Below are 25425 nucleotides of genomic sequence, written 5' to 3' on the forward strand. Positions count from 1 at the left end.
CAAAATAGCGGTGTCATGATCAGGGCACAAATCCTGCACTGATTAAATAACTCAATAGTCATCCAGTGTTGACTTTCTCAAAATAGCTTAGAATAGTACTGTTGATAAAAAAAGTGAGAAAATTAAAAGCAGATTGTGATGTTGCTAGTACACTACAGCCACTCCTAAGTGTTACACTGGTCACCAGGCAGATGTTTGTGTCATTCATGATCCAATGTGTTGTATAAGTGACAGCTGGGCAAATGTCAAGCTCCATAAGGTACCCTTTGAAAACGACTAAAAATGTTTTGTTTGTGATAGACTTCAGTGATGGCTCAGTATCCTGGTATCATGTTTTTCTCCTTCTACTTCATTTGCTCTGTTTTAGCAATGTTCTCCCCACGCTTCCTTTCCATATTTAGAGATTCAGTTAAGTTTTGGTCAACAGGGAAAAATACTATGGGTCTGATGCTCAGTTTCTGGGTAATCCTGATTCAGGTGCACACTGGAATTTCCGCCCCAATCGATAATACAGATTTTTGGGAGAACCACTCTGTTGAATCCCTTTCCCCACATTGGTTTCAAAATGAAAGAGCTAGTGAAATGTGTGCAGAGAAATCCCGGTAGAATGATGAAAAAACATACAATAATAGGTGTGCAAATACAATTCCCATAGTTATTTCTCATTCCTTGGGAGAAAAGTTGTAATAGTGCAGTAATTCCGAGTCATAGATTTACCGAAGACCATGATATGGGTGATTTCATGTGCGGAATAACCAATGTGGTTGGCCAACACTAGTGAGAATGAGGGATTATAAAATGTATCTTGCGTTACGTGCAATTTCATTTGTATAACTGTGTATGTTTAGTGCATTGAAAACACAATCTCATGACTGAGGTATCTCACTGGTACATCAACAAGGAGGAACCAGGGGCATATAAAGGTCCAGCACGCTTGCTCCTACAAATTACTCACAACTAGCAGTGTGCAGTTCCTCTCAGACAGGGGGAATGAAGGAGGAAAACAAGATCAATTTCTTAAGTTTCAGGTTAAAGGAAAAGGCTCCAATAGGAGCAAGTGCCATCACACACCCCAAAAGGTGGCATGCTTCATCATTTGGGCTTTTCCTCGTCGGGCCGGCACTGCAATGTCCGATGGGCACCCACTAAGGGCTCTTTGCCGGAGATCTTTTAAATGCCGTAGGGTGAAGTGTGGGTGTGTGGGTTGTGTTGTGTAGTGTGATGATTAGAGGTGGGTTAAAATAGGTGCAGTGATACTAAGTATGCTGATGCTGAGTCTGAGAGGAACTGCACATCCCTAGTTGTATCTCACTGATAGACATCTTTAAGTCATTCAGCATCCTTACTTTTAGCTCCCCCTCATCTTTTATGGTCTTCAGACCCCATGTGGATCACATATTCATCTTTATTTACTTCAGGCCCCAAATACCACACCTGTGTTATCCTCAAAGACACTTGAGTTCGAATCTCACTGTCATCTATTTTCCCAAGATCTCTCAAGGGTTTCTTACCAAATCAAAACTTGGATTCAGGCACATTATCTCCTGTACTGTAACTTTCACACTGAAGTCCCCAAAATTGTCGATCAGCCAATTGTCGCTTGGACATTCTGAAATAATGAAATGAAATCAGTTTGAGGAACGAGCCGTTCAACGTGCAATATTAAATCCAAAGATCTTACTCTTCTACAAGGTTGAGGGGCACCTAATGGACAGAAGTGAAAATCATACAGTACATGGAAAATAGAACTTCTGGAAGACTGGGTCATTTGAGGAGGGTCTTTCCATTCTGGATCTTAGAAGATCTCACACTACTGTACAAGCACACATACACCTGAGATGCCATATATTTTGATCATTTTCAATGGTTACCAGAGGGTAAACTGAAACATATGAGTTGATGGGATTGCAGAGAGATGGCATGCTGAAGAACTCAGGGGTGGACCAATGGATGCAGTGCTGAGGACTTAATGACCTAACATTTCTTAGATTAATTCCTGCCTTCATCTACTTCTTGTGGTAGAGTTCTGCCGCATGCCTCTGAATGTATGCTGGCAAATGTGCATGGCCACTACATTTGTGTGTTTAACACTGCAGTATGTATTTTGTAGTATGTTCTATTGAAACATGGCTCAAAATACTTAGTACAAACTACCTGCATTATAGGCAGTCATACAGTTCCAGACTTCTATCGAGTTTTGTAACATTTTTGAGAATGTACTAGTAGATAATGTATCCGCTGTATCTAGGGCCACTGGAATTATGCAATTGTGAGGCAGCACCATTTTTGATATAATTATAGAATTGCCACATTTGCCACATAATCCATTATTTGCTGCATACTCTGCAGATGTCAACAAAAAACAAGTGTTGCTGTGCAGTGGAAGGCCTTTTGCAAAGGTTGAGAGGTCACCTTTCTTTTGCTTATTGATATTTTTGGGTGTTCAACTGGTACTATTGCGGTGCAACCAAAGTCTACAGAGTGTTGACAAGTTTAAAAAAGACAAAATAATGAAGTGGTAGTATCATACTATGTGCCGCATTATTCCGCATATTTTTCCTTTTTTGCTGTATAATTTACTCACCCTTGATGCATAATTTCGCCCTCTTCTGCCGCATAATTCCAGTGGCCCTGGCTATATCAGAGATGCATGACATGCACATGCCTGTGGATTACACTGCAGACTTTTTTCAGGAAAAACACCTATCTTGTTTTTACACCTAAGTGATTGTGATTCCACTCAGTCCCCTAGAGCGTGGTAAATTTGTAGATAGGTGCAACCCTGGAAATACACACACTTGGATTAGCGCATGCTGCAGACACAATGTCAGCCATCTTGTGCATTGTTTACATAACCCATTAGAACCTGTCTGATGAAAGGTAAGGTGGGCTTTCTGAACAACGAGAGATTACTGGCTAATTGCGATATGTGTGGTAACTCCTGTTAATGGGCGTACAGCAATTATGAGTACGGTGATGAAATCGGCAGGTCATACCTTTGTATATTGATTGGGTGGAAAAATATCAGGTAAGCCCCAAAATCCTATTGTTAGTGGCTAAAAACTTGTAATTGGGTGATATTTATCACAACCGATAAATTCTGGCTAAGCTGAGTCGGACCGTACCATGGGGTGATAAATGTCACAACAATTACTGGTCCATTCATAAGGGGGACCATAGATGCAACTTCCTGTTGCGCATTTACAAATGTTCTGGTATGAAGATGGTTTTTAGACGCCTACGGATGGCTATGGATAAAATCATAAATAACATCAGGTCCATCTTGCAACCAATTACTGGTATCAGATGTTGTGAGTGGATTTTAGTTCTTCTTTTGATTAGACCATAAGGATTTCGTTTTGTTCCTTCTGGATGCGAATATACTTCAATATACTTCAATGTCCAAAGTCCTGAACGTTGTGACTGGATCCATGGACAGCATTTGTAACTGGTCAGGTGAAATGTACACCAAAGCCACACTGTGATGTCAGGGGTTCGAGTAAAAACACACAATATTGTAATACCAGGGTAAAACAATTCATTACTTTGTTCTCAGTCAAAATCCGATATTTTTGAACAGCTGTATAGAAAAGAGTGTCTGTCAACCTTCAGAAATACTAACCTGAAGAATGAATATCTGAAGAAGAGACCCTTGTGAATGACTATCTGAAGATGAGAGCCTGGTGAATGCCTATCTGAAGAAGAGAGCCTGGTGAATGCCTATCTGAAGAAGAGAGTCTAGTGAATTATATATGAAGAAGAGAGCCTGGTCAATGACTATCTGAATAGGAGAGTCTGGTGAATGCCTGTCTGAAGAAGAGAGCCTGGTGAATGCCTATCTGAAGAAAAGAGTTTAGTGAATGATATATGAAGAAGCAAGCCTGGTCAATGGCTATCTGAATAAGAGAGTCTTGTGAATGACTATCTGAAGAAGAGAGTCTGGTGAATGACTATCTAAATAAGAGAGCCTGGTGAATGACTATGTGAAGAAGAGAGTCTGGTGAATGACTATCTAAATAAGAGAGACTGGTGAATGACTATCTGAAGAAGAGAGTCTGGTGAATGACTATCTAAATAAGATGAGTCTGGTGAATGACTATCTGAAGAAGAGAGTCTGGTGAATGACTATCTTAATAAGAGAGCCTGGTGAATGACTATCAGAATAAGAGAGCATTTTTAATGACTATCTGAAGAGGAGAGCCTGGTGAATGACTATCTGAATAATAGAGTCTGGTGAATGACTATCTAAATAAGGAAGCCTGGTGAATGACTATCTGAATAAGAGAGCCTGGTTAATGACTATCTGAAGAGGAGAGCCTGGTGAATGACTATCTGAATAAGAGAGCCTGGTGAATGCCTATCTGAAGAAGAGAGTCCAGTGAATGATATTTGAAGAAGAGAGCCTGGTCAATGACTATCTGAATAAGAGAGGCTGGTGAATTACTATATGAAGACGATAGCCTGGTTAATGACTATCTGAAGAGGAGAGCCTGGTGAATGCCTATCTGAAGAAGAGAGTCCAGTGAATGATATATGAAGAAGCAAGCCTTGTCAATGACTATCTGAATAAGAGAGTCTCGTGAATGACTATCTGAAGAAGAGAGTCCAGTGAATTACTATCTGAAGAAGAGAGCTTGGTTAATGACTATCTGAAGAGGAGAGCCTGGTGAATGTTAGGTGATAAATGTGATATTAAAAGGTTTACTGACATTCAAGCAGCATCAACTTTGTGATGAAAACTGATCTGATAGAGAGAAAGAGATAAAGAGAGAGAGAGAGCGAGAGAGAGATGCGGCACCAGAGAAGAAAGGAATGCTAGAGAGAGCCTCAAAGAATGATAAAGGTAGTGAGTGAGAGAGAATTCGAGAGAGGGAACAGGATGGAACTTAAAGGTAAAACGTAAAGAAAGAGGGTGCAATAGAGAGCAAGGCAGAGGAGCTAAAGAAAGAAAAAGACTGGGAGGCAGAGAAAGTAAGTGACAGAGAGGAAACGAGAAAGCAAAAGAGGCGGAGAAAGAGAGAGATGACGACATAGAGAGACTAAACACAAAACATGCAACAAGTTCTTATTTATAGAACAAGGAAAACTTATTAGAGGCTGATAGAAATCACTCACGTGTGACGTTCAGGTAATCATAGATCCATCTAGCTACAAGGCGTTGAGTGTCACTGTCCATGTTTTGAAACGCAGCATTAAAACTGTGCATGCTAAAATAGAAGAAAAGAAACTGTGTCAGGGAATCATGCACCATTTCCAAGAAGTGGCACACTAGTTAACTGCACAACGTTCAGCCTTTCTGCCTGCATCAACAGCAAGTTTTTGGCCAAGCCATCTCTTACTCAAATGTGCAGATTGACATAGGTTAAGAGGCAAAAATCTCAAAGAGGCAGCGGATCACGTTCACATGCATGCACACACACACACACACGCACACACAAACCCTGTGCACATCCTCTCAGCCTGTTGCATAAGCACAGAGCAAACATGTTCACATCTGCACTGGTGTGGGTCCCAGATATTGGGCAGGAAATATTGTTGTACCCTAATGCCATACCATATTATTGAGATCATAAATATCGACAGGTAAGTATGCATAGATTTTTTTATACCTACCTGTACACCTGTACATATATGTACCTTGAAAGTATATATCTTCAAAGTAAGTAGGTGTGAAGTTAAGAATTATTAGTCTTTGCTTCCATACATGCACTTACCTTTCAACAGTTTTGTGTGGTGATATTTTGGCTATGATACTAACATGGAACCGTGTACCCTACTCGATATTCTAGACTGCCACCATCCGTACACAGAGATAATAGAGCGATGCCTTCATCATACGGTGAGTAGAAGTAGGGGCGGCCTTAGAATGTGCAAGCTGTGCACCTGCACAGGGCCGCCAAACCCCAGGGGCCGCCACGCCAATATATATCCTTAATATAATAATCCTTTGAGGATGGATACATGTTTGCGTGGAGGCCCCTGGCAGGGATTTGGCGGCCTCCGGCTCTGTTCCACTTCCAAACACTCTGACCCCCCACCCGGACCCCCCCTTCCGGGGCCCCCTACCTTTGCTCCCTGCCCAGGGCCGCCATGAGCCTAGAGCTGCCCCTGGTAGAAGGTCTTCCAACAACACTCGCACAGGAAAACCTCTTGTGCACGGACAGAGGCACAAGCACTCATGTTCATTCATGAAAAGAGCTATACTCACATGGCATGGAATGTTGTGCAGTTCACCGCGGAGGGCAGTTCATAGATCTGTTGAGTGGTGATGCAGGGAGTGAACAATTTGAGTCGTTCCCCAATCCAGGTCTCGTAATCACTGTCGGCAAATGAACTAAAGTGGGGGGCTAGTTCCTTCCACATGGCATTGAACATCTTGCACCTGATACTTTCAATATCGATGACATCGACATGTGCCTGGAGGGACGAAGAACATCGAGAGAGAGTGTGAAGTCAGCAGAGAAGCTACTTTCGTCCCACTACCTTGGTCCATGAGATTCAGGTCAAGGTACCGCCAGCAGAGTGTTGGACTCAAAGTATATCTATCTTATTAGCCTGAAGAAGGCTGTTCGTTATTAGCCTCAAGAAGGCTGTTCATTGTAACTTTGCAGAGTTCATCAAAAGGTTAGACTTCACTGGGTAGTAATTACTTGCATTTATCCACCAGGCACAAGTTCAGATGTGCCCACAGCAGTAACAACTTTGTTCATGCAACCCTCCCTCGACCCTATGCACCGCGTGTGGAGATATGGTCAATTATCTCAGATGTATGCACGATCTCAAGCTAATAGACAGGCACACTAATCCCACTTTCAGCTGTAGACCTGTGTGTTTGATCACAGGCCAATAACTTTATTTCTTGGGTCTTAGGAACTTATTCAGAGATTCAAGGATAGGCCAACAGCTATTATGCACTTGTAATACGGTGGACGGGATATCCCCCATGTTTGTGATGGGTTGTATCATCCACAAACTCTAAATAAGGCACATAAACCTTTTCCCTCCAACTTTGGGTAGACCCCGAAACAGGAAAGACTTTAGCTTCATTATGAAGATTCTAGTTTTAAAGCCAAGTTGTTGCTTTCACAGCAGGACTACATTTGTAAGGCATGATGAATTCTAGCCTGCCTGGGATCGATTATTTGTAGGGTATGAAGGAACTGTGAAGGCGTCGTGAAATTGGTTCTTACCTGCATGGTTTGGACGTGGAGCTCGATCATGAACGAGGTAAACTCCTCAAAGGTGTCATTAAAATTCTTCAGTACTATATCGACTTTCCACTCAGCATCTTGCACCGAGGCATCAACCAGAACACCCGACTGCACCACAAGCTGTGCCAGTTGCTCACCACTGAGCAATGATGCAGCATCAAACTAGGAAAAGAGAGAATCAAACATAACCTGTCTGTGCTTCATCAACCTGTTTTTAGCTCTCCAATGATTCCATTTGTGGTCAGAACTGCCCCTCCTCCCGATAAAGATCCAGAAGTGGTAGCTGTGGCTAAACCAGAGACCTTGCAGCACAGGGACCTATTCCTCTCACTACCCCATCCAGTGGCCATGCAGGCAGGTAAGTTCCCTAGATTACCTACCTTTAAAAGGCACATTATGTCAGCCATACAATAGGCCCCTCAAAATATATATATATATATATATATATATATATATATATATATATATATATATATATATATATATATATATATATATATATATTTTTTTTTTTTGCCTTTTGAAATTGGTGGCACACTTAGCTTGAGTTCTTGTATAACTACATGGATAGACCACACTGACTGCAGGAGAATCTACCTGGGGAGGATTGACGTCTGGACAAATATGTATTTTGTGTGGAATGGATGCTCTTGGCAAAGTGGCACGGTCCTCTTCTTCATTGAATCCTTTCCAACTTTACAGTGGGGGGTTCGTCCACTACCCTTATTCAGGCTATTCACTTTATGGGTTTTGTGTGAACAGACTTTGTGGGTCCCTCCCTGAATTTTTTTCGACAATGGCGATAAAAAGTATATTACACTAAGTATATACATATATATATATATATATATATATATATATATATATATATATATATATACATATATATATATATATATTTGATTTTTGATATCCTTCTATGTCATGTGGTAATAGAATTATTTAAGGCACACACACACACACACACACATATATATATATATATATATGTATGTATGTATGTATGTATATATATATATATATATATATATATATCCTTTTCTATTCCCCACAGCCAGGAAAGCTTTATTTTAATATCTCCAGGTCTCGATGTATGGGTGGCACAAGTACATGCTGTAAATATAACTGAGACCCTAAAACTATATAATAATATACATTAACATATATATATATTTAAGAAACAAGCAACAATGAAGGACACCAACAGTCCTGTGTCCAATGCATGCCATTGCGGGTGGGATCCTTGCTTATGTTATAAATCCAGGTTGCGCATATATACACACAGGCGCTTGGTTCCACTCCTCAGTCTTTTGAATACAACAGGAGGAAGCAGCATGGCCACAAATACGAGTTGGTAATCAGTCGCAAGAGTTCAACACCAAATTTCCGAGCATTACTTACCCCAATGAATTTGTGGTTGATTTTCAGAATTTGTTCATATGAAAGGAGAAAGCTGTATGGTCCTAGATTATTATCCAACCACTCTGTACTGGTCTCATACATAATGGTGCAGGCACTCCCTGTGTGTTAAAAAAAGACAGTTTTATGTACCAAAACAGGTAAAAAATGTCTACAAATAGAACAGAAGTTTAATGGCTAGTAGCACACCATCCTTGCACTTTCACTCACATACAGGACCTGCAATTTGTCTATGTTGATGTCCTAATTTTGTGCATGAGGCATCCATATCTCACTCATCTGCAGTAGAGGGGGTGAAGATGTGGGAAGGAGGTAATGGCCCACCATCTTCTCCTAGACTCAGCTGGAGACACATATGTCTGAAGTTGAGGAGAAGGGCCTTGAATGCAGACGGTGTAAGGAAAGGCAGACCAACAAAGTGAACTTAAAGACATTCTTGGAGGATGCTGAGGTCCACAGGGAACCCCTGAAAATTCCATCATTCAACAAATGAATGTCTTCTTATGTGACAGAAACAGGGTATTTGGCAAAATAGCCTTTTCCATCACTCAGATTACTCAACTCGCATGACATGAAGATGCCGGATCAAACTGCCCTCCTGCTTTACCTCTTACGCTTCCACTTTGACCTCTTCTCCAAAAACACCCACAATACAGCACTGTCCTGTCGATCTCTTTTTTTCTTCTCTCCTCTTGAACAGTAGACACTTTGTTGTTAATCCTTACTTAACCATTGTTGAGGTCAGTGCTTTTTCCTTTGATGTCTTGTCCTTCGTAGGTCCAACAAAAGCTGCAATAAGTGGGGTGTACAACAATCCTTGTTTGAGCTCTAGAATGCATGGATTTGTAACGGTTATGATGGTTGGTCGTACAATCTTTGCACAATGGTGGGGAACCACGTGGTTTTTACACCGCACTACCATTACAACGCGGGCTTTACAACGCTAGTCGTTACCACGACTTGCGCTGGAGGGCGCTCTAGGCTAAGGAATAGTAGATTTACTACTCCAACACCTTTCCTACTGTACGTAGGCTGGTGTTGAAATAGTAAATCTTACTATTCCTAAGTCCAGCACCCTACAGCGGAAGTCGTGGTAACTACTTGCGTTGTAAAGCCCGCGTTGTAATGGTACGCAGGGTAAAAGCCCGCGTTGTGTTGACATACAACCCACAATGGTTGATGGGGAGGAACTTCATTTGTTGCGGCTGTGTTGATGTGCGGCTGCCTGCTCACAAACATTCGGTGGTATTACAAGGGTGCCTTGCAGTGCTTAATTTGTTTTTTTTTAAAGTGCCAGGGCTCTCGTCTGGAGGCCTCGGATGCTTGCATCACCCATTGCCACTGCCGGCGTTGCCAGTGATAGTACCTAAACAACTACTAACCACTACTAACCACAACACTGCTACAGGTGTGATAATTCAGACTATTCCAGGCCCCCAAAGCTATAAAAAATGGCTTGTGCAGCAGGTATTAGTTGTTTTTAATGTATACTGAATCAATAAACAAATCTCTAAATTACACAAACAGTGCTACCATGTGGCAGCTGTCATAAGTGCCAGTGATGACAATTAAGTGCTGGTGCCGAGCACTGGAAACCACCGGCTCAAATTAAGCACCGTTGCTACGCCCCGAAAAATAAGCAATAAAAATGGATTTCCCTTCCCTGCTGGTCCGATAGTGAAACCAGCCATAACTGAGCTGCAGAAGGCTCCTCTGCCGCCAGCACCCTGGTGCCACTGCACCGGCTCCATGTTATCTATGCTTCTGCAAAAAGTTAGGTTTTGTATGCAGTCACTGGCACGCAGTGGTGCTGACAAACGATGGAAAGCACTTCTAACAAAACCGGCATCATATCAACTCAGCATCCCATGACATGCTGGTGCAGCGGTGAATGTCACGTGATGAAACAGAGACCAGGGGAATCCCCCAAAAACAGGGGCAATCATGCTGTCCTGTTTTATGTTCACAAGATCTGCTGAATGCATGTTTCCATTTTACTAGTGCTGTGCAAAGTTTTTACTTCGCAACTCATTTCAGTTTTCAAAAGCTTTGTAATCTTTGTGAATTTCACAAAGCGTGAAACTTTTTGGAAAACATGTGGTTAGAGAAATTTGTTTTAAAGCAAGGCCTGCATGCGAAATCGCTCTGAAAAAAATCCACATTTTCTGTCAACTTTGCTTGTCGGTGTAATTCCTTGCAAGGCATTTTTCCAAGTAAACTTTTTCCCCCTTTAAATGTGTAATTTTGCATGGATTTTCTCTTGTAGAACCTACATCACGTTGGATCTTTAACCCGCATTTTTTGTGCCTCTTCTTAAAGTTAGCGAAACTGGAGAACTTTACAAAGAATCTTGAAGTTGTCAGAGAACAACCTCATCAACTTCTCACACCTCAGGCATACTTCTATATAAAACAGAATCTTGTCCAATCAAATGAATGCAGAATTAACCCAAACGTGCAGCATCTAGTACCACCAAACTATCTCATGACCTATCATGAATACAGAAATAACCTTACCGTCTTTCAGGGTCTGGTTGTCCAGGTATTCCATTTTGTAGTCGAGAACCGCCATTTTCTGAGCTTCATTTAATTCAGCGAAGACCGCATCCAGTCCATTGGCTCTGTCCAGAAACAAAAGCAGCGGGTGAGCACCTCTGTTCAAATACCCCCTCCCTGCATTTTACATATGCGCCCATAGCGCCATGAACTACCATTACACATCCTTGTCTCCTCTACAGTCACATCAGAAAGTAGCTAACTCAGCAGGCGTAAATCTGGTTTCAGGCTAAGAAAAGGGATTTAACACCAGTAGGGGCACACACGAAGGGGTCTTACCACAGGGTAAAGTATCTCCTATAATGTGAAAAAAAAGGTTTACAATAACTTTTCCTATGCGTATTTTTGTTTTCCTGTGCACAGATATATAAAGGTGTGAGTGTACTCACTGACCCCAGAAACTTACACCTGTTTGTAACATCACACTACAAAGCCTTCTTCTTACAATCATCAGTTCACTGTTGCCTCTTTTTTTGAGTTATTCATTGGCCCTTTATAACACAAACAAGATGCATAGGAACCATCCCCTATATGGGAAAACCTTAAGACATTGCTAATGCATACAAGCAGGGTAGGCTTTTAGAAGGAATCTGTCCTGAAATTAATCCTTATTACCTGTGTTTAGGAACAACTGCACTGTCAGCAGAGACCAGTTTCACAAGAGAACCTACAGGTAGATAGGTAGCTTCAAACAAATATTAGAGACCCAGCCTTCTCCTATAGCTAGTTTCAAACAAATATTAGAGATCCATCCTTCTCCCACAGGTAGCTTCAAAAAATATTAAGAGACCCATCCTTCTCCTATAGTTAGCTTCCAACAAATATTGGAGGCCCATCCTTCTCCTACAGGTAGACGGGTATCTTCAAATATTAGAGACCCAACCTTCTCCTTCAGGTAGACGGGTGTCTTGAAACAACTATTAGAGACCCATCGTTCTCCTACAGGTAGACGGGTGTCTTGAAACAAATATTGGAGACCCATCGTTCTCCTACAGGTAGACGGGTGTCTTGAAAGAAATATTGGAGACCCATCATTCTTCTACAGGTAGATGAGTGTCTTGAAACAAATATTGGAGACCTATCCTTCTCCTACAGGTAGACGGGTGTCTTGAAACAAATATTGGAGACTCATCCTTCTCCTACAGGTAGACGGGTGTCTTGAAACAAATATTGGAGACCCATCCTTCGCCTACAGGTAGACGGGTGTCTTGAAACAAATATTGGAGACCCATCCTTCGCCTACAGGTAGACGGGTGTCTTGAAACAAATATTGGAGACCCATCCTTCCCCTACAGGTAGACAGGAGCTTCAGTTCAAACAAATATTAGGGACCCATCCTTCTATTTTAAATCTCGAAATTACGGACAAAACTATCCAAAGTCCTGATAAACACTACTTATGAAACATAGCAATCCAGCATCTTGGAGGTATTCATCTTTAATTTTCTGCAAACCCCTACTACAAAAATACATCCTCTTCCCTTCCAATTGTTGAACCAGAGCGTAGAGGTGACAGAACACCACAGGTGTATTTTCCTTCAAAGTTTCCCTCATTCCCTCACACAGTATGAAGCTGTCAAGCTCCTCTAGAGGGCTTTGAAAAATGTTACCTTTGAAAGCACATTGTTTTGAGATGTTTGGTTTCATTTTATTGGGAACAACAATGAAGCCATTTGTGGGAAGTTTAATGTGTGAAACTAATTTTCCTTGTGTAAGACTTCTGAACAAGTCAGGTCAATAAGGACCACTCGATGTATAATGGTGGAAAAAACATTAAGCAATTATATTTGTGTCAGAAGAGTAAAGTCACCCATCCCCTGATGGACCCTTTCAGCGGGAGCCAGTCGCTCAGCCGACTGTTTCCTTCCATGGTTTTTGGCAGAAAGGTGCAAATGTCCCTGTTTCATACTCACATGTCGTGGTAGTCGCTGCACCCGATGAACCTTGGGATGAGGTCCAGCATTGGTGTGTCAATGACCACCAAGAGGAACCTCAGGTGAACTTGGAACAGCTTTTTCAAGGTGGTCACACAGACATCTGGGAAGTTGACGGTGGCTTTCGTCAGAGTAATGGTGAGCAGGGAGTACATCACTTGATGATTAAACTTTAGTGTGGGGCTGTGCGCCTGAACGTAGTCCAGGAAGGACAGCACAAATCCGGCATCCCGATTGTTCAAGGTCGATATGACGAACACGCTGTCGGCCACAGACATCAGTGCCGCTGACGTCACCGCGTATTCCGCAAGCTGTTCAGAATCCAGGACGTCCAAGGCTTCGGCCTGGAGGAAGATGCACAGAAATGTATATTGTGATTGACGTCATAGCACGAATGGCAACTATTCCCTGTGAAAACATGAGCTAGACAGACTTGCGGATGAAGTCACCAACTCCACGTACGCCACGTCACCGTCACGCCCTTCCCACCCCATTACCACCACAATGCGGACATCAATATAGAGTTATGTGCCAGCTTATGAAACCGGAAGTGACACCGTGTGATTTTTTTTCTAGAGCGCAAGTGACAAAATGAATGTTATTGTTCGAGAGTATAATAGAAGTTGTGGCAGATCACATGTGGAATATAAATAATGCTGCGGTGTTGGTGAGAGTTCGTCAGACCTGTCCTGATGGTGGATGGGTTGGCTGTGGTTGGACACGTGTGTCTGTGGATGGGTTTGTGTCTGTTGGTGGTCGCACTCAATCACATTGATGTCTAAGTGCAAGGGATGTCTGAAGGGGCCTCTGTGCTAAAAGGAAAGAGGTCTGCTGCGGCATTCACAGAGGACGCCTGGGGCGTCTCGGGTGACGTCAGTGAGAACCGAGTCTGCCTGCTTGGCATAAATGTAGTTTCTTCCTCACGTCTGTTTGTTTGAGGTTCAAGGCTGAATCCCTGTATGTTTGTGGTGATTCGGTCAGGCGTATTGTTCTCCGGGATGTATACACCCCTCTCCGTGGGTAAGAGGTCTATTTTTGTGTCTGTTCCCACATTCAAGCCGTGATATAACAGGAAATTTTCTTTGGTTTGCGAAATTATAACTATCTTTCTCTTGTTCTGCTCTGTCTCCTTTATTTTTACTCCTCTCGTTCTGTGTGGTATTGCTCCTATAGATCGAGCTCTCCATTTGTCTCTCCCCATCTCTTTCTCTCTTTGCCTCTCTCTTTTTATATAGATTTCTATCTCTGGTTTCCCTAGCCTCCATTTCTTTCTCTGTCTGTCTCCCTCTCCCCCTCATCACACGCTCTATCGCAGCCTTATAGCTCTCCCTTTCTCTCCAAGCCTGTCTATTTATGTACAATGTAAGGGTCTCATTACGGTCAGCTATGATAGAGGTGTCCAAGTGGGCAGTGATCCATTTCGGATGTATGACATTACAACGCGTGCTTTTACCACGCATGCCTTTACAACGAGGTTTTTACAACGAAAACCTTTACAAAGCATAGCACTTTGGGGTGCTGGATAGTGAATAGTTTAATTAACTATTCCAACTCCAGTCCCCGTGGACACTAGGGAAGGTGTTGGATAGTAAATTAAACTTATTCCCTATCCTAGAGCGCCCCCCAGCGCAATGCGTTGTAATGGTTTGCGTTGTAAAAGTTGCATCGTAAAGGCACTGCGTGGTAAAAGTTGCATTGTAAAGGATGTTTCCCATCCATTTCACATGTTTAGCCAACCCACAGTTAACAAACACGAATATAAACATACTTCAGACTCATTTCTGCAGGCAGCGGCTGTGCTAAAATCTGTTGGCTAAAAATACCCAAAGCTGATATTCACCCCCATGACTTAGCCTTCACGCCCTTCATGTGGAAAAAAAGGCCTTACCGCATTGAAGCCGCTCCAGGACTGCGTAAACACGGATATTGATGTGACGTTACTAAAACCTTTCCAATAGGCGGCAATCCATTCTGCCATGCTCCCCCTGGGACAACCACCTGAAGGGAAACACACCGGATGCAGTCAGCGACCTCAGGCACTTTATGTCTCAACATTTGCTTGTGTTGCAAAACTTTCTTTTTAACAATAATTCCCCTGAAAGTTTCGATGGTAAGTTATTTTTGACCTTGTGATCAAGAGTTTAAAAACAAAAAACAGATACACACACACACGCATCCCACCCAATTACCCCCCCCCCCCTCCCGAAATAACATGCCTATTATTTTGAGGACCGGACAAATTACAATTCTAACTCCACGCGTGCTTTGATAGTATGGTAGGTTATAAAGCGGACCGAGGCAAATCTAACAGCGCTTTTACTTTACAATTGCTCAAAAGTACCTGAACACACTGCAGGCACGGGTCCTCACAACTCACCTGTCCTCACAAAGATAGTGATGTCTGGTTCTGATAAGGTTAACCCACGCTATAAGGTACGAGCCGGTCCCAGCAGCATGGATTATACTGCCCACACACACACACAAACTCCACACACATGCAGACACACACGAGAAGGGTAATGTTAGGTAACGGGTTAGTGTAAGGTCAACAATAACATTATAAGTTAGGTTTCATTAAGAGAAGAGAGAGGGTGAGGTTGAGGGTAACAGTTAGCGTTAGGGAGAGGATAAAAGTGATGGGTAGGGGGAGGTGAAGGTGATGGACCAATGGTAAAGATCACCATAAGGGTAAGAGTTAGGGTTAGCCTGTATGGTAAAAGCAATGTGCAATCCAAAGGTAAAAACAGATTTACAAATAATGAATTTGACCTCCAGGTTCCCCCTTGCTTTCGTACTGATATGGCTGTCTCTTGTAAGTGCCGGGGTGTGGTTCGCCATTGAAAGTGTTCCATCCCTCTTTTCCGATGCCCCACTTACCATGTGCAGCAAGGGTTCTCTGGATCCATCCAACCACCATCAACACGGTGGTGTTCTCCAGCTCATCGTACACGTTATCCAGAGTCTGCACCCTGTAGCAATATAGGAAAGTCGTAAATCTTCGGCTTCTGACCTCGTCAATCTGGTGTTCTACCTTAATATCGACTCAAGAACATTGTGCTACCAGAATATTATGGGATAAAAATTGAGGACCAAAATAATTGACAAGGTAACTATATGTAGCTTTACTTTTTGTATCCACTTAAGTGATAAGGACGAGACCGTCTCGTCCTCGGCACAGCCAGCTCCGATTGTGCTGAGACCATCTCGTCCTTACCAGTCGAGGGGTTAACTGCACCTATATGCACTTGCCTTCTTGATATTTAAGTCCCCAATATTTTGGCCCGATTATGGTTCTGAGGTTGGTATTTCAACATGCAACCCTTCAGTATAGGTGTCAAGATGCAGCCTTTCTGCTTCTTAAAGACAGAGTCCCACATTGAGGGCGTCACAATTAGCGAAGTAAGTCCTGAAGATGGACTCTGGCTTGGGAATTACACAGAGGACAACTGGTAGGTAATGCCGCCATTGAAGGGTGGAGCTGCCTTAACAGATGCAATGAAGTAAACCTAAAAATAAGCATGTTTCACGAGGACAGAGCTATAAATAGTCATTTTCATCTGAGGAGGCATGTGAAGGTGATGGAGAGGTAAGGTGCTGAGTGGGGATTGAGGGAGAAGAGATCAATTAGGATGTTGATGAAACAAGAAATGCACTGAATAACATGACATATGGACTCCATAGCAGCCGCGGTCCGTGCAGGTAACGATGCAGAGAGAAATTGAAATAAATAATTAATTTCCCCTCTGCATCATCCCTCGAAATCCCCCCTTATCTGGCCCCAGCGCCCCACCACTGTTACCTGGTGGTTCTTACAATGCCAGATGATTGCATTGATTACTGTGCACGAAGTTCTGATAGACCCTGCCCTACTATGAGTTACGCTGACGGAGTCTACTTACATGGTCGCCAGCCCATCACAAGTCAAAGTTGCCATGCAGTCGAGTATGTTCTCATTGATGGCAGGCATGTATAAATGCAGTCTTTCCTGGAACCAGATGGACAGGAATCCTGTGTCGGAGAAGGAATTCTCCTGTTGTAGCCTCTGCCATGCTGCCTTCATCATCATGTCCCTGCCTTGGTGAGTGATGTGGGCGCCAGAAAGCTGTAAGGAGCAGAATGCTGTGCTTTAAGGTTTGTTATCAAATCTTCATGTTGCAAAGTACTCACTGCTGCTAAAACTGCCAGCCACAAGTGTTTCAAGGACTTTATTCATTCAGTGAATGATGCACGGTGCACATACAGGTATCAGTGAAGCGAGAGAGGGGGAGGAGTTGGTGGGATACACTGCTCCTGCTTTTGGTGCAGGGGACCGAATCTGTAGCGCTGCTACAAAACCGACTCCCTGTACTAAAAACGGGCCCACCGGCCTAAACCCGGCTCCCACCCTTCCGGCCCTCTAGGAAAATGCCCAGTGCCTGCTACGACCAGTCCAGCCGTGACTGTCGGCGTGAGTTAGGCCTCAGCTTTACACATGTGCTCACTCTCTACGTATGGTTGCACTTATTCGTGTAGAGCATGAGTCTCTGTATGGAATATAGCACTTTACTACACAAAGTATTACATCGCGTGCTGTTACAATGCAGCCGTTACAACAACCGCGTTGTTAGTACGCGATGCATTTACATCGCAAGTCTTTACAACGAATTCCACTAGGGGGCGCTCTGGATTTAGCATTAGTATTATTTACTATTCCTACTCCAGTTTGAGCAGCAGTAGGGAAGGTGTTGGAATTCATTTCGAATATCACAGCGCCCCGGGAATTTTGCTATGAATTTGCAAAGATTTTAATTAATCAAGCAAAAAATAAATATGTATCTATCGATATCTATCTACCCTAGTGGAATTCGTTGGAAGACTTGCGATGTTTCTAGGGTTCCTAGAGGGTACTGGTTAGCACCACGTCAGGTGCTGCCCACTTCCACCACTGAACCTAGGATGCAAAAAATAATGTTTAAGTTCTAGATACTCCTGGGAGCCAGAGTGCTTTCGATGATCCGCCTGGCAATCATACACTGGAGCATTTTAACGATCAAATGATCGCATTGCAGTATTCTTTAAATGTCGACTTTATGGCGCGTCGTTGCAAACTATAGTTTATCATTTGCATTTTATGCAAATGATCTGCACTCACATCTGAAGGAGCTTCTAGGGTCCCCTGTGGAAGGGAAAGCACGCTCCTAGATAAGCTCCCTGCAGATTGGTAACGCTGTATTGACGTCAATGAAACGCACAACATGGCGACACACTGTGCATCACTGACACTTTCTGAAACAATTCACTTTTACTGTCTTGTGAAAATCATATATGCACTTATATTGGAAACTAGCAATCAAAACAGGAACCAGTCTGACAAAAAAATCATTCCTACAAGTTGTTGACTGCCCATGCAATAACACTGTCTTAAAATATGATGTTAAATATATTTTGTGGATGACAAATGAGCATATTCTGTATGCAGAGGGGTCAAAGGTGAGCTTACTCTGGCAAGGAAGCCCTCTTTATAACCAGCTCTTAAAACTTCTATTTCAAGAGCTGGTTATACAATTTTCTTTCTATTTCTCTACTCTCACTGTCCTTATTGTCTCGAAACCTAAATCTGTCAAGCCCCTGCTGCCTTCCTGCAATACCTCAGACCCCACATCCCCAGAGTTTACCCAGTACCGGTTAACTGATGTATGTCAGAGCCCTCATCTGTGGCACACTTGAGGACCAGCTATCCTTCCACCTGGAAATGTTTCTATGCATGGTTGCTGTTTGTGCAGTTGAGTCTAAATGGGTAAATTTCTAAGTCTGACGACAGAGTAATTGTGGGCCAGGAGGTGAATACTGTACCTGTGTGTCCAGCGAATTCAAAGCGATCCTGAAATTGTCTAGATTGAGCTTGTCGAAGAGCAGGATGGTGTATGCTGGATCCACATCAGATGCAGGGTTTGTGATGGCACATTTGAGAGCATCAGCGACTATGTAGGGTGAAACCGAGGCCTGAAACAAACAGAAAGAACCATCAGATACTGTTTACTGAACAACAAAGACCGACTGTCGGTACAAGAAGATTCTACTCAAGTGCCCGCCACATGCCTTAGAAGCGCAGAATGGTAGACCGTGCAGAACAACCCATTCAGTCCCAGACCATGGAAGTGGGTGGTTGAGAAGCATTGCTATAGGGCAACAATATGATCTGAAGCATTTTGGTTGCTCCCCAGTTGAAGGGGTGGTGGCTTGGGGGATTGAAGTGGCTCTACTACAGTTTATTTGGGGGGATTTATCTTGGACAATATTGTAGGGATGTCTCAACGTCCAGGTCCCTGATCTGGGAAACTGCATGAGGGTGTTGAGCTTCAGAGGGCTTTGGGGTCAATTTTCTTGGCAGAGAGGATGGAGTCTACTGGGGCTTATTATCTTAATGAATGGGTGGCATATTTGCGGAATTGTCTGTACATGTATGTGTGGGTGTGTCACCATGTCTTGAAAGTGGCTTAGTCTAACACTGGGAGCTGATAGGAGCTCTAAGGACAAGGCGTGTAGAGGTCGGTCACATGCGTTCCTTCTCAACTTCCAGTTCTAGGTGATGTTACGCTTTTGCTCAACTAAAACATGATAATGAAGCAGAACACACTAGCCCCTCAGCAAATCCCAAGGACATCCCACTTTTCTTTCTAAAGCCAATGAAAATGTGTGGCTAAAGGAGCGGGAAGAGAATGAACAGCTAATTACTTCCAACGAAGAACATTCACATGGCCAGCCAGATATTTGATGTCCTATGTCCAAACCTCAACCATCACACCACAGATTGTTTGTGGTGGCTCATTGAGTTTCTCAGAATGGCTGAGGTAAGTCCCACAGTCACGCACACTGAAGTTAAACTCTCCAGAGAGTGTGATGACCATTGTGATGATGTGAGGAACGAGTAAATGAATGGATTTTCAAGTCTACGTGTGCCTCTAGGCCCAAACAGGTTGCCAGTTTGCGAACCTCATACATGCATTCTTCTCTTTCCCCTATTTCACTTCCAATAAGAATATCCACTTATCTTCCATAGTGTCTTGAATTGGGTTGACCTTATTGAATTGTGCGTCCGCTGGGTAGAGCGGTTGGATCTAGATTTTTCCACTCAATGGCATAGTGAACCCCCACTTTATCATCAACCACTGCGGTCGCCCCAGGGCCTTGTGAGCTAGTAAGCCGGGCCCCACTAAAATGTTTGTTAATTCTTTAGGGCCCTCTTCTGTCTGCAAACAAAATAGCTCATAAGAACGCAGTTTTGTAGAGCGGAGGGGTTTGAGGCACACGTTGACAAAGGAGGTAAGTACAGTAAAGGAGATAGAGGTGGAACATTAACTGTAATGGGGACAATTGAGAGACAAAGGCAAATGGAACAATCAAGTGAGAGAGAAGGTGAGAAGAAAATGAAATAAAAGCAAGAGGGGTAATTAGTAAGGCAGAAGAAAGAAGATGATAAGTATGGAAGAGTGGAAGAACGAAAGGAAGAGAAGAAGGAAGGGTGGAAAGAATGTTGAAAGGGACGAAGGGAAGGTGGAAGGAAGGAATTGAAAACAAGATGGTGGGAGACAAGGCATCAATGACTGAAAGGATGGATGGATGGTGTAAAGATGAAAGAATGGATAGAAAAATGAAAGGATGGAGGCAAAGTTGAAAGGATGAGTGAATTGGTCGGATGGATGGAAGGATTCTTCAAAGCAGGGTTGCGCCTACTCGCCTGGTGCCATCATCAGCATGGGTCAAAAGAGGAGGGGGCATTCCAAATGTGTGCCTACTTTCTTGCTTCCACTGAAAACTGCCTCTGTGAGCACTGCACCCTCAGTAGGGAGTCCCCTCTCATCATTCCTAATATTTTGGTTCTATCAAGGGGTATCTTGAGAGAAAGCAAAGGAGGTTAGATAAAGAGAAGCAGAGCTGTGGAGCTGGGACATGAGCTAGAGTGAGGCAGGGGGTGGGACCTTATAAAAGGAGCAAGAGAGAATTGTTTACTTGTTAAAATATATGCTCACAATCTGTTAATTAAACCATAGATGGCCCCAGACAGTTAATTGGTGTCTATGTTCATTTACATCAAGGGTGATTTCTCAGGTGCACATGGAGGGTTTTTTGTTAACAGGGTTTTATATAGCGGGAACACGGCCCGAAGGTATCAGGTACCACAGCGCTTTACATGAGCACCAGTTGCGTTACAGACGGACACATTCATTTTGTTAGGCACAGGGAGATTAAGTGATGTGCCCAGAATCACAGGAGTGCCGTTGCCGCGACTCGAACCCGGTTCCCCAGCTTCGAGGTCGGTCGCTCTAGCCGTTAGGCCACATCCTCTTAAGGGAGCCATTATTGACATGTTCTATTGTGTTCTCTGGCCAGACGAAACTTTAAACTGGGAATATGAGGCTTGAACGGCAGATGCCCAATTGCAGCCATTCCATTAATTTATATCTACGGTGTTCTGACAGGGGGGATCAGTATGAGGTGCAGAGCTAAACTCAATCTGGCAGATGCATCAAAGTAATGTTTTGCGAGTCCTTAATAGCGAATTTTAAGGAATCGCTATTAAAGACTCGCAAAACGGGATGCATGTAGGAATCGCAATGTTATTAGCGATTCCTTAAGATTCCTTATTAGCGATTCGGTAATAGCTAATCGCTAATAAGGAATGGCTTCCCCATTCATTCCTATGGGCCTAAAGGCCCATAGGAATGAATGGGAAAGCCATTCCTTATTAGCGATTAGCTATTACCGAATCGCTAATGTTCCGCTATTTCACGGGTGCCAGGGTGTCCAAAGCAAATTACCACGAAGTTCAACTTCATGGTAATTTTCTCCCCCTATTAGCGAAATCGCAATTTTTTTGGGTTTCATGCATTGCATTTAAGGAATCTCATTTTGGGATTCCTTAAATGCAAGAGCAATTTAAGGAATCTCTATTTAGAGATTCCTTAAATTGCGATTTCTGCATTTGGGATGATGCATCCCAAATGCAAAAATACCGGGAGCAAACGGGCAGATTCTGAGAATCTGCCCGTTTGCTCCCGGTATTTTCTTTGATGCATCTGCCTAAATATCTTTATCTTCAATGCGTGTAAGCATCATTGGGCCATATGTAGGAGGCCAAATACCGGTCGGTAACGGCCGATTTCGGCCATTACCGACCGGTATTTGGAGTATCAGATGTAGGGGGCCAAAATATTTCCGAATCTGTAAATTTACCGAATCGGTAAATTTACCGATTCTGTAAATTACCGATTCGGTATATTTACAGATTCGGTAATATGGGATGTAGGTGGCACTGAAAACAGTGCCGCAGACCCTAAATAATTTGTTATTTACCATCAAATTCTATTTGATGGTAAATAACGAATTTCTGTGTACATGCACATCTGTACACCTGTGCCATGTGGCACACATACATGCCCTAAGGGCATGTATGTGTGTCACATGGCACACAAGCCTGAATCCGGGGTGCAACAGGGTGTCAAAGTGACACCCTGTCCCCCTTGTAAAATCGGTAATTTTACCGAATCGGTATTTACCGATTCGGTAATTGCCATTGGTTCCTATGGGCCTCAAGGCCCATGGGAATCAATGGCAATTACCGAATCTGTAAATACCGATTCGGTAATTATGAATGTTACCGATTCGGTAAGTATTTCGGTAAAAATACCTACATAGCATTTACCGATTTGTAAATACCGAATCAGTAAAATTCGGTATTTACGAATCGGTAAATGCCACTTACCTACATATGGCCCATTGTCTGAAATTCTTACTGGTACTTTGGAAGGTTGTACGACGGTACATCGCATGCAATTACTTTGCATGCCTTTTACGCACATTTTTTAGCATGCATTTTTTTTACCACGACAATAGATTTAAAACGCATGCCAATACCACCCATTGTTTTTACATGTAAAAACAATGTATTTGTGGGGTGTGACCCCCCCACGCCTCACCAACTTACCTTAAATGCATTGTATTGGTATGCGTTTTAAATGCATATTCGCAGTAAAAATTTCAGCGCTAAAAAAATGCCTTGTAAAGGCTAAACAAGGGGAAAACCTCGCTGTAAAGGCTGTTTCCCATTTGAAAAGATAGACAGCGCCTTCAAGGAGTAAAAACAGAGACGGCGAGTCCTTCCAATAGTGTTCCTCGATTCTTCTACACAGGTTGTCATCCACCCTCCACTTAGGCCTTAGATGGATGGACTATTAGTTGACCGTGAACATTTTGTTGACAACAAAGGAGAACTTTAAATGCTGAAATTTGCCTCCACCCCTTCTTATCAGATCATTTCTTGGAATCCAGACAGGCCACAATGCTCTGCTGGAGTACTTTGTCTGAAATGTCAATCGACTCCCCACCAGAAGGTACACAGAGTGCCTCAGCATGCTGGAGGTGCATTGTTGTGAGGAGCAGTGGTATGTGTGGGAGGTACTCACATTGACACAAGCGTAGTCTTTGATGGAGTAATCACAGGCTTCACTTTCGTTGAATGCACCTGCCAACTGACCCTCTAGGGCATTGCTACAAGGAAAAATAAGGCAAATGATGAAATATCTGTAAAAACACTTTTTCACAGTAGCTGTGTATCATTTGTGAGTAACAAACATCTGTCTTCCAAAGAAACACCAAACCGCCATCTGGATTTAGGGCGCAATTACGAGTTTGGCGGTCTTGGAGCGAACTGCACGCCACCGCCCTGCTCCGGTGTCGCCAAACAGCACCGCCGCCTGCCAGATTACGATTTTATTGTGGTCTGGCGGGCGGCGTGGCGGGCGGCGTGGCGGTCCTGAGGCGGTGCCTTTCAAAGGCACCTATGTATGTCTTAGGAAAGCTCAGGGCCGGACTGGGAACCAAAACCGTCCCTGGCAAAGTGCTCGGCCGGCCCCCGCCCCCCCTCCGGGGGTTGGGGGTGCCGCTTTTCGGCCGATTTTGTTACAGGGCCGATTTTGCAGCTATGCTGCAAAAACGGCTCTGTAACAAAATCGCCCCCCAGAGGCCCAAAACCGGCCCCCACCCGTGCGGCGCACCGGGGTATTGCCCGGTGCCCGCTACGGCCAGTCCGGGCCTGCTCCTGATTGCCGCAGGACCGCCAGACTCGTAACCAAGCCCTAAATCTAGTGAACCTGCAGCTTGACCACTTGAAGAAGGGTAGGGCTGAGGTTCAAGCTCTAGCTTGTTTTGTTTCATAAGGCAAGAGCTGCAAGAACATGATGTAATCACAGCTCAGATAATAGTTTCTTAAATTTGTTCCCATTTTGCAAAGCATGATACAAGGTGTATTCAGTTAATATTCCCGATATTTTCTACCCCAAAATGTTGAAAGGCTGCTCCACCTGCATCTACCATACTTATAAATAAGTCTATGCCTGGGGGGGTTTGCACAAGTGTGGTTGTTGGCCCTTCATTAGGTGGGCCATTTCCAGCTCCCTACCCAGCAGATTACTATACATCTTTTGCTTGGCGCCAGTGCTTACATTGTAGTGACAAGGCTGTCGTCAGGTGGCCACTGCAGCTTTCACCATGCTGCCAATGATACTAACAACACAACTACTAACCCTCACACTCGTGCAAGGGTGACAATTCAGACAATTTCAGGACTTCAAAGCCATAGGAAGGGCTTGGGCTGCAGGTGATTGTCATTTTTAATGTATATTGTAGTAATAATGACCTGTTTTTATGGTCATATCAAAATTAGCCACACAACGCCACTTTGTGGCAGACTGTTTCAAGCGCAGGTGTTCACAATTAAGTGCAGGTGCCGAGCACCAGAAGCCACCGGCTCAAATTAAGCATTGCTTGGCGCGCCCATTCATTCTTTTATACTGGCCATTCGAAGTGAGAAGATATAGGGTCAATCAGCTTTCTAAGTTAATCTATGTTTTTGCTGTTCAAACATTTTTGGCCTTGAAGCCCTATGAACTTTCCCACAAGCTTTAGTAGTTGTGAGGGAGGGACTCTCTGAAAGTTGTTGGGTCCATTGGTCTTGTGGTATTTTGACAGTAGGTTAGGCTACAATTATTAAAAATAACTTTGCCGTAATAAATTCTTACCTGTCGATGAAACCATTACATAGTTCTGTTCCTGGAATGGGAAAAACAGAAGAAGAGCGTCAAACACAAATCACTTGTACTGGCGTCAAGAGTCTATCACGCGCTCCATGCACTGACCGTTTAACATTCATCAGAGGTACACAGGGCTTCAGAAAGTGCTGGCACTCTCACATCAATCAATGGCACTCCACTTCCTGTCTACATCGTGGCTGGCACTAAGTCAGCAATTGAAATATATATATATATATATA

At 43.4% G+C, this 25425-nt stretch overlaps 1 protein-coding gene across 2 annotated transcripts in view; it reads right to left on the minus strand.

The window, feature by feature from the left end:
* Positions 1–25425, minus strand: part of LOC147684692 (uncharacterized) — a 197845-nt gene that overhangs the window by 143198 nt on the left and 29222 nt on the right. For both annotated transcript variants that reach the window (XM_086940528.1, XM_086940527.1), the window contains exons 5-17: positions 25175–25205; positions 23561–23645; positions 18951–19100; positions 17018–17220; positions 15996–16087; positions 15007–15116; positions 13098–13462; positions 11147–11250; positions 8613–8731; positions 7191–7373; positions 6209–6417; positions 5116–5207; positions 1512–1609 (exon numbers count right to left, since the gene is read on the minus strand). In XM_086940528.1, coding sequence (XP_086796654.1) covers positions 1512–1609; positions 5116–5207; positions 6209–6417; positions 7191–7373; positions 8613–8731; positions 11147–11250; positions 13098–13462; positions 15007–15116; positions 15996–16087; positions 17018–17220; positions 18951–19100; positions 23561–23645; positions 25175–25205 — 1841 coding nt within the window. The remainder of the gene's footprint in view (positions 1–1511; positions 1610–5115; positions 5208–6208; positions 6418–7190; positions 7374–8612; positions 8732–11146; positions 11251–13097; positions 13463–15006; positions 15117–15995; positions 16088–17017; positions 17221–18950; positions 19101–23560; positions 23646–25174; positions 25206–25425) is intronic.

Source organism: Lissotriton vulgaris, chromosome 10, assembly GCF_964263255.1.
Source record: "Lissotriton vulgaris chromosome 10, aLisVul1.2, whole genome shotgun sequence".
Lineage (NCBI taxonomy): Eukaryota > Metazoa > Chordata > Amphibia > Caudata > Salamandridae > Lissotriton > Lissotriton vulgaris.